Source organism: Diachasmimorpha longicaudata, chromosome 9, assembly GCF_034640455.1.
Source record: "Diachasmimorpha longicaudata isolate KC_UGA_2023 chromosome 9, iyDiaLong2, whole genome shotgun sequence".
NCBI classification, from domain to species: domain Eukaryota; kingdom Metazoa; phylum Arthropoda; class Insecta; order Hymenoptera; family Braconidae; genus Diachasmimorpha; species Diachasmimorpha longicaudata.
Window position 1 is genome coordinate 3303804 of NC_087233.1, and position 10466 is coordinate 3314269.

The 10466-nt window shown below is 35.1% G+C and overlaps 1 protein-coding gene across 2 annotated transcripts; it reads right to left on the minus strand.

The window, feature by feature from the left end:
* Positions 1-97: 97 nt before the first annotated feature.
* Positions 98-10423, minus strand: LOC135166013 (lissencephaly-1 homolog). 2 transcript variants are annotated; one of them, XM_064127919.1, is made up of 7 exons: positions 10271-10410; positions 9491-9604; positions 7768-7934; positions 4418-4778; positions 2851-3261; positions 2222-2570; positions 98-1705 (listed from the first exon to the last, which is right to left on the minus strand). In XM_064127919.1, exons 3-7 carry the CDS (start codon positions 7803-7805, stop codon positions 1632-1634), a joined length of 1233 nt encoding a protein of 410 aa, XP_063983989.1. In that variant the 5' UTR covers positions 7806-7934; positions 9491-9604; positions 10271-10410; the 3' UTR covers positions 98-1631. The 2 variants fall into 2 exon arrangements, with proteins under 2 accessions (XP_063983989.1, XP_063983988.1); XM_064127918.1 differs by lacking the exon at positions 9491-9604 and having other exon boundaries at positions 10271-10423.
* Positions 10424-10466: the final 43 nt, after the last annotated feature.

A 10466-nucleotide genomic window follows, 5' to 3' on the forward strand; every position in this document is an offset into this window, starting at 1 on the left:
AACAAATTGGTGGATGCGGATTTAGTTGAATAAAATGAGGGTTTTTTTAATGAGTTAAATTTTTTCTCCGAATCACCAAATAAAAAAACTCAACCCCTCAGTGACATCATAATTTTATTATGTTCAGCAAAAATGAAAGAACCACATCGATAAATAAAAAAAAAATGACATACGTTTAACTCGTATTTCCGAGAGCCAACGGCAGGTTCATCTCCTTGATAAATCGTTAATCATAAAATACAAATGTGAATAAATATCAACAAAAATCGATTCTATATCATATAATTTGTTCCTCGGATTAATTTGAAATTAAGTCACTCTCTTGATTACCTTAATCCCTTGATATTTTCAGTGTTAAACTGCCGCCAGTCTACGGTTAAATGTGGCTCTACTTGACTAAAATAATTCAACTTTAATTACTGTAGTACCTAAAAATTGCCATCAATCATTCAATCGAATACCATCTCAAAATCAAGTGGCTACATTGTACTAATTTCATTCTTCAATTGTTTTCCCCACAAATACAAGTACTTTACGATTACTTGAGAGTGATCAATAAAATCTTCACTCGTTCGACTCCATCCTAATGTTTTTAATAAATTTTAACGAATTCGTTATGCATCTCTTCACCACAAAACAATAATTATCATAAATTATTAATTTCACCAAAAGAATTGCGCAAAAATTTGTGAGATCCAGTTTATTCGTAAATTACTCATTTGGATACAGTAAAAAGTTTCTCGTTTCATGCAATAATTAAACAATTGAGGGAAAAGTACATATCGAATTCATTAAAATAACTACTTTGTCATTATTAATTATTCAATAATGTTATTTCAATCTGAGTTAGGAGCACGAGGAGGACTAACTCAAGGTTTCATCATTCATTCGTTATTTTTTATTTAATTAAAAAAATAGAAAATAAAATATGAGGATCAGGAAGAATGGAATTCATCGTGTGGCCCACACTCGATGATTTATTATTATCTCTTGATTATGATTTTTTTTTTCAAGATATTTACAGGATCTGAAAGGTCGAGTGTCCAGTGCGCCGTCAAGAAAGCTTGAAAAAATTTTCATAATTTTTTCACGTCCTCCTCTCATCGTGCCCCATTAACATCTCTCAATTCTGTTTTCTGGTTTTTGTTTCATTTTTTAAATCTTAAGGTGATGTAGCTGATTACCGTGAAACGATATTTACTGATAATAATTACTATTCTTTATTATAAATTAATTAAAGAGCTTATGATTACGTGTTTATGTGATTTTTTAAAATCCTTTTATCATTTTTTTTTGTTTATAGTTATAAGTAGTAGCATTTACGATAGCTTTTTTTATATTTTTTTAAATGTTTTTCCGTTCATTTGCAGATTACAATTCGGTCCATTTACTTCTGTTTCTCTTTCTCTCTCTCTCTCTCTTTCTATCTCTCGTATGGATTTTATTCAACTAGTGGAGGATTTTTTTCATTCACATTCCGTCGTCTAGAGTAATTTTGAAATTATAATTTGGTTTGAAGTTTATTTTTCAGTTATTTTCTCGGTGGTGTGAGATTTTCCATGAGGACAAAAATAATGGCGAGAGAAATATTAATTTGTGAAGAATGTTATGTAAATTTGAAAGCTCGGTGACTAGCGACATTCCCAAATCTTCACTGTCTGGTCGACGCTACCTGTTACAACGTAGGGGTGACTCTTGTGAAAATCTGGAAAATAAAATTATATTTATTTATTTAAATGGTGAGTTGCGGTTTTTACTTTCATAATATGTTCAAATGGTAGATTTATGTTTCATCAATGATTTATCCTTCAAATTATTCAAAGTAACTCTAACCTCGGGTCAGGTATTGATATTTTTTTTTTAACATTTCCTTCTCATAAACAAACAATTACACTTTCCTGTGAGTGGGATTATCTTTTACGAAGTATCGAAAAATTCCGTGATTTTTTTACGGCTAATGTTCAAAATTCAAATTTTAATTTTTGCCTACAACAGAAATTTTAATTTTTCTATAAGCAATTGGGTTAAGACATGATTTTTTTGCTTTTTATATTTAAAACAAATGATCATTACATCGCGAAAAAATTACGATTTCAACTGTGATCGAGTTTTCTAAAGATTTTGTCGAGTTTTCCATAATTTTTAAATTCACTAAAATAGTAAAGTTTCAAAAATTCAATATTCAAAAATTTTTAAGAACGATATTTTCAATAAAACTCACCAACTGAGGTGCAAAAATGTACATGCGCCTCGAGTGTCTTCATAGCTCTCTTATTGCGAGTGTCCCATACTCGTAATGTTTTATCATCGGACACACTGACGATAAATTTACCACCGGGATGGAAGACAATACCCCGCACCCAGTTGTCATGGCCATGAAGTGTGAATAAACACACACCAGCTCCAACATCCCAAACGCGAATTGTTTTATCACGTGAACCTGACGCCAAAAAGGGGCCCTCGTGTGCTCCCTTATTGTCAGCTCCAGCAGCTGCATTTATTGTAGCTCTTGCACTGTCTGGTGCCCAAGCAATGCATTCAACTACATGTTCGTGGTCTCTCAATTCAACCTGTCGATTAGAAAAAAATCATTAAATTATTCTTAATTAAAAAACTCACGTATCGTTTTGTGTCATCGTTCTCTATTGCTAAAATATCACATAATGTAATACCTTTTTCGAAAAAATTAAACATCATATACAATATACAGATATACATATATGTATATCTATATATAATATAAATATACATTAAATGTATCATTCAATAACCTGTGTTTTATTAATAATTAAAAATTTACGTATTTTTAAAACAAATTCAATATCTAATTAAAATGCTAGAACTACTCACTTTGGTTTCCTTCGACACCATATGCCACACACGAACAGTCTGATCATTAGAGCAACTGGCAATTAGTTCTCCACATGGGCTGACCCTAGCCATCCTTACCCACTCTCTGTGTCCTGTCAATGTTTTTACGCAATAACCAGTCGCAACTTCCCAAATCTTGATGGTTTTGTCTCTGGATGCACTGACCACTAAGTCACCTCCTGGTACGAATGACACAGAGTTGACATTGTGATCGTGTCCATGCATTGTTTTGACACATGCGAAGGATTGATGAAAGTCCCATAGTTTTATCGACATGTCAGCGCTGCATGAGACGAGGAGTTTGCCTGTTGTGTCGAATGCCACGTCCTGGACACTGTCTGTGTGGCCCTTAAGAGTCCTTTCGAATTCGCCAGACTCGAAATCCCAGACCTTTAATTTTAATTGAAATATTGACGTGTACAATTATCTAGGAATCGAGATATTTATTAATTAATCAATCAGTATGGTACTGAATTTAATAAATAATTTATGGATTTATGCGTTCATTAATTAATTAATTACATGATAATACAACGAACGAGAGGTTTGGGATTTCTTTCAATTTTATTTTCGATGATTTCCATCAAACGTTAATAGACGCACAATAACGCTCGCGTCAATCAGTCTTTAAAATCATCAAAATCAATCTTGTTATGGAATCAAACTGTTATAAAAAACGGAGTTATGATATTATCCTTGTTATGTGACCGTTGTTCGTAATGTGGGGAACAAGAATGTACTTGAGTTGCACTTGATGGTGCACCACTGATTTCGAGTAAAATTAACTCATTCGGTAGTTTTGCGGCAAATGAAGACTTTAAATTCACATCAGTATATTTTGTTGATTTACCTGAAGATAATAAATGTAAAAGCAGTCAAACATTGATTTTTGAATGATTAAGAGACTATTTTAAAGAACTGTCCATTATCGCACCTTCTCATTATTGCAAATAAATTATCAGAATTTAATGCTGACTTGTACAAGACTCATATTTTTTAAATCAGAACTGTTGTTCTCTTTGTATCAATCGCTTTCCACTTTTTCCATTAAATTAGGAGTAGCTTTTAATTGCTTATTGGAATTTCATTCTAATTTAGGAAGATTTTCATTTATTCGTAATTAACGTGAAGCTCCCAAGAAAGTAAATGATTCTGGACATAATCCTTTTCCAATATAGGAAAAAAACGAATGTCTTCATATAAATTAGAATTGAATTCCCATAAGCAATTAAAAAATTCTTCCAAGTTAATTGAAACAGTGAAACCTAATTTATATAATAAAAACATCTGTGGCGGCGAAACGAGGGGTACATGATCCATCACATAATGATGACCATTATTACATGATGATCATGTGACCCTTTTCAACGAATCAAAATTTCTTACTGACAAAAATGTCGAATTTTGAAATTTGTATTTGCCTGTCATTTCATCCAACACGTCAATATTTTTTAACAAACGCTGATAATATCATAATTCCGTTCTTCTCTGATACTTCACTATTGTTCGCTGGTTAATAAATAATCAACATTCCCGGTAAATTCACCTTAATTGTTGCATCTTCACTAGCAGAAACAATTAGACTGAACACTGGATGAAAGATGACTCTGTTTATTGGAGCCCTGTGACCAGTGAGACAGTGTTTCTCTGGTGGCCTTGGTATCCACTCTGATGACGAGCGTTTGCCCCTCGTTGGCGCACCCTCGATAAATTCTTTCTCCGCCTCTGACAACTTTGACTCCAATTCCATAACTTTCTTCTGGAGTCGAATGACAGATGTCCATTTCTTCTCGAGAAGACCGCCGTACTTACGCTCGACCTCACCAGGCATGTCCGCTTCCTTCTTAAATGCTTCCAGGGCATCCTGGTATCCATTAGTACTGAGGTAATCCGCAATCGCCTTATTTCTGATGACAAAAAATTTTTTTTAGCTCTTTCGTCGCGTGAATTACTTTTTTCTACGATATCAATCCATTATTTCTGCTTCCGAATCGAAGCAATCGTCCAAAGCCGACAAAAAATCCCCAAAAAATCTAATTTTGCTGGGAAACGATGTAGAATTGTCCGAAATGTAAATACACAAAAATGTTCGGTAAATAAATTGCAAAAAATCTGAAATCTCGTCAGATTGTAAATAAGGCTCGAGGCTAACTCTGGACCCGGATTTAGTTCCATCGGTCAAGTCTTTCTTGAAGAATCGTTATTTGTTTATAAACCATTTTTTTAGAATATCTCCAAAACTGAGTAATCTCTCCACTTTATTTTCTTTTCATCTTCTTCGTCATGACTGGATCTACCGGAATTAATCGAAAATTGGAAAGTGAATCCTGGAAGAAATCAAAGTCATTGTCACTTTTATTTTTGAAAAAAAATTTGTTCGCCCTCCCCCCCCCCCCCCCGCCAAAATCGAGTTATTAACTTAAAAATCGAACAAGATCTTCCTGCCATCACCACAACGAATTGAAAATAAACTTAATTGAACGATTAGTCTCAGAGATATTCAATTTTTACTGTAAAATGATTACCTGGAATATTTCAAAATTGACTGGAGCGAATTGTTTTTATTTAATATGAAAATTTCCGAGTCGCTCTACTTTCATTTGATGTTTTGGGAGATTTTATTCAAGAAAAATACATTTTCTTGGAGATTCTGGTTCTTCCCTGAATTTCCGAAGACAATCAGAACTCGATTATCTCATCAACAAGAGGTTCATCTCATTATCTCTGATGATCGATAGCTCGTGGGACTCTCGTGTTCTCTCCATTAAAAATCCCGTAAACAAAACTTCTTCAGTTATAATTACAACTTCAAAGGGTCAAGCCCTTTCTAACGGCATTAAAAATACAATTCATTGTCTATTCTTTTCGCAAATAGCCCTATCACCGTCACAACAAGGAGAAGGCGTTTCTGTAATCGTGAGAATGTTCTGCAGGTGGTGAATAGGTGGAGTAATACTCTCCCCCCTCGCTCTGTGAATTTGCTTCCTATTATTTTGAATTATTAGACCCCCTGGGGCTGTCGAGAGAATAGAACGTTTTTTTTTCGTCCTTTTTCCTGAAGGATTTCAGGGGAAAAATTGACTTTTCGAGAAAGTGGGAGCAAGACGGAAAGTCGGACGAGATCTCGGGGTGAAAGGCACCTACACCATGGGTCACGTTCTTTAGGTCGTTTGGATAGGCGCACGATGAAATATTTATGGATCAATTAAGGTTTTTAAGATTTATGAAAGCTGAAAATCAACTGAGTCATTTGGATAGAGTTGCCAATGGCATGAGACGAATTTATACGCGTTTTCTGGACTGAATTGCATTATTCATGCAAGAGGTATCATGTTTTGCCGAAAGAATAATATGTTGATTAACAAAAAATATAAAATAAAAAAAATCCTATTATTTCGGTTTCAAGGAAAATTTTACTCTAATGTTCATCAGAAAAGATCAAATTTCTTTCTTTTTCAGTAAATTGGCGGAAAAAAACTCTCACAGACATTAGAACATCAAGATGTGCTATTTTCTCGGCTTCAATGGAGATTTCACGGAAATTTTCAGTAAAAAATATCAAATTTCTTTCTTTCTTAGTAAATTGCCCAAAAACAATTGTTTAATGTTGGAAAATTAGAACACAGCTCTTCTGTTCTTCAAAAATCACTCGACTAGGTTTAGTATATGTTTAACTATAGTTTACAGAAAAGGGACTGATTTATGATCTGTTGTGCTCTGGACTTGAGAGCACAGTGATCCTTACCACAAGTGGTATTCAAAGGAGACTCTGTCCTGAAGAAACATAAAGGTTCTATTGTTTTTGTCCTAGTATAGATTTTTCATATTATAAGAAGTAGGTTAGTCTCTGGACACCAGTCCTCTAGATCGGTCGTGCCTTCCTCGTGCAAGTTGAATAAAGAGTTTTATGATTAATTAAATCACTACATTTATTTATACCTTTTATCCATATCCCAATATTTAACAAAAAATTAAAAATCAAAAAGTCATATTTTCTCAGATTCAATCGAAATTTTATTACAATGCTCATCAGAAAACATCAAATTTCTTTCTTTTTCAGTAAATTCTCCGAAAGAAACTCTCTAACAAAAACTAAAAAATTAAAAACTGCTATTTTCTCAGTTTAAGCCAAATTAAATTGAAATTCTCATGAAAAAATATCAAATTCTAATTGGCATCATCCATAATTCAATCGTTGACGACATTCTCTCTCATTAAAAACTGTCCCTCAACGAGTGGAAACCCACGTGAAGACGAAATAAGCTCGGAAACGGCTAGCAGGGGCTCCATTGATCTCTCTCATCATACGTAATTCCGTTGGTCTATCGATTGTAGCATTCGCGCTTGCTCGAAAAACCACCCCTAACTCTGACCGGCGCAGAGACCTCCGCAACCCCATTGCATGACTAGAGCTAAAAAATCCCAACTAAATTATCTGCAACGTAGAATATTCTTTCATTCTCGCGACAACGTGGTCTATTATAATTTTCCTGGCTTCTGTATCACGACAAAATGATGCACCTTTCAAACATGACGACCTCCCCCCAGAACTTTCTCTCAACTTATTATTTATTTTACGCTAGTTATGACATTATTGTTCCCCCAGAATTCACGACAATGAGTTGAAAATTTTTTTCAACAATTCGAGAGCTCAAAAAAATTATTTCCCGCAAATTTAACGGAAAAAAAATTGTTTAGACCCACAAAAATCTTTTCTGCCATCTTTGAGACCTCAAAAACTGTCTTCTCATGATTTTTTCACATCATAACAAAAATAGTTTCTGTCATAAAATCTTCAGAAAAGGCGTAAACCCCAAAATTGTAACAAAAATTTGGAAAATGGACCACAATCCAACCAAAAAAAAAACAAAATATTTAAAATAATTATGAACTCACAACTCCTCCCGCTGCCGTTGTGACAACACCATTTTCATGATCCTCAACGTGGCACAACTATTTTTCCCTGTTTTATTTCTCTTTCAGATTAAAAAAAATATCGAAAAAATTTGATGATTCCCTCGAGGTCGAGACAAGAATGTTCAGTTCGTCGCCATCAGGAGCCCCTGCAATAAAAACAAATTGACAAAATTAGAAAATTGTTTATTAATAGATGAGCAGGACTCTCTTGTCCAGGAAGAGACCTTGACAATCGACTAGAAGACATTTTAGAGCACATGGGGGGAGAGCAGACAGTTTTTGTGACGATGCGTGCATGCAACCCCAGTGTGAAATCGATATCCTTGGGTGATTCCTCACTCACCCCCTCAAGACCGACCGGCCGGCCGTCTATGTACGTATTCACCGGCTTTGAATCCATTGAAATATTTATTACGAGAAATCGCACAATGAAATACATTCCACTGCACTTCAAAAATAAATTTTAACAATTTCAGAATTTTTTCCCCATTGAATAATTTTTTTTGACAAAATAACTTTACTTGCGACTGCAAAAATCCTCTGAATTAAAAACTGAGCTGTCTACGAGGTCCTTAGGGTGTATTTTAATGGCGAAGTAGTAAAACGAGATCACTCACTTTTGACTGTTAATCAGTTTTTGATGAATATCTCGAAATCTAGGGGAGGGAGGAAGATTTTCATTACCACCTTTTTTATGGAGCGAATTAAGTGCTACAATAAATGTTATGACAAAAATTACCCTATCTCTCTTAATTTCCGAGATATCGCTCAAAAACTCGATTCAGAAATGAGCGAATTTGTCTCGTTTGACCACTTTGCTACTGATTTATTGTTTTTTGCATCTTAATGACGTTCAAAACACGTTTCTTAGAGGCAAAAAGGTTTTGCACTAGGTTTAGAAAATGCTAAAACACTCGTGGAGCTCTAATGACGACTTAAATGATCCTTAACACATCCTGAGAATTATCAACACATGGGAACGTCGGTAACAACTTGGGATCTCCCACAACAAAATAATAGGCAGGAGCTGGAAGAGCAATTAATCCCTCAGTTCTAGGCATTGATCTCAGTCTCTGAACGTGAGGGTATGCTAATCTGCTCGAAGACAGGTGAAAAATTCTTTAACCACCACTTCATACGTTAACGAGCGAACGATTTAATTATCTTCTCAAGGAGTTTCCATTTCGAGAAGACATCGACCGGTTTTTTGCAGGAAATTAAAGTTTTCTAAAAAATGTAATTTACTTTAGAGAAATTCTCATTCCCAAGTGGAAATTTATTTCGAATGTCGCGTGAATGGATTTAATATTTAGTTAATGAGTTGATTTATGGAATCATCCGAAGGGATTTTATGGGGGAAATTTAATTATCACTTGAAATTCTAGTGACAGTTTCCCCCCAGATTTCCTGGAGTTTAGAATAATTATAAAATTGAAAATAGGAAAGAAAGAAATTGAAAAAAATTTTTTTAATGTAAAATGGATGACTCAATGAGGTTTTTAACAAATACATTGGCGAACGACTGTCGCCAGACGTTTCCTGGACAGAAATTAACGTCTGTCAAGCATGTTCACAAATTTTCCCCAGATATTCACTCAATTTCTTGAGCTCAAATCGTAGGAATAAACCATCTCACTGACATTCTCCATTTTTATGTGTTTAACCCTTGAAAATGACAACTACCAAACTATAATGAACTCACTCCAATCTCTGACGTCGACCATTCACAGAACACACTGACAACCGAACAGCTGACCCTGATCCGCCCTGGCCCTCAAGAAACCCTTAAACTTCCTAAGAAAATCGTCACCACCTCCTAAAATCCAAAAATCACTCCAAAAAGTGAAACACGTTAAAATCTCCGCAATTAATTGCGGTGACTTCTGCATCATTCAACCAAAATCGAGTCCATTGCCCCATCAATTTTCCAAAATCCAAATGTCACTCAACCGTGCATTTCTCCAAATAAAAAACAAATGTCTCAAAATTCAAGCCGAAACTTAAATTCAGATTCAGACTTGTAAATCGAATTTATCTACCACAAACTACCAAAAAAATTGTAGTTTTCAATTTCTCAACTCGAACTTGCTCCTGTGACAAGCCTCTTGCTCTCCACTCTGCAAAAACCAAACAAAAATGATAAAAAAAAAATATATATCTACGTGAAAAATATCCCGATGGAACCCTTGAAGACTAAACCGAGTCTTCCCTTCTCCAGAGGCTGTCAAAAAAAATCAATGTCCTCCTCAATCCCCCGAATTCCCTCAAAACCCTCTGTCCAGATAAATTCCCTCTGGAAAACCCCCCAGAATCCCCTGGACCCCAACATCATCAGCTCGACTCGTTATCCCTGAAACGAGGATGCACCTCAAAACGGTTTTTGTTGTAAAACTCGCACGGCCATTTTGCTCCTGAGCCGTCACGTCTGACTCTTGCACAAAATTTCAATATCTCATATTTCTACTGTAATTCAATGACTTACGTTTATGCCTCGTCAACGTGTAATGTGGTGTCCACCGAAATCAATGGAACCCCCCCCGGGGATGGGTTTTTTTTCTTCACCGAAAAAAAATACGGATAACGAGAAACTGTGACTTTATGGGATCACTACTGCGATCGGACTGACGACGAGTGAACGACAGCGTAGGAATAGTCGATATGAAGCGGAGTATCGACGA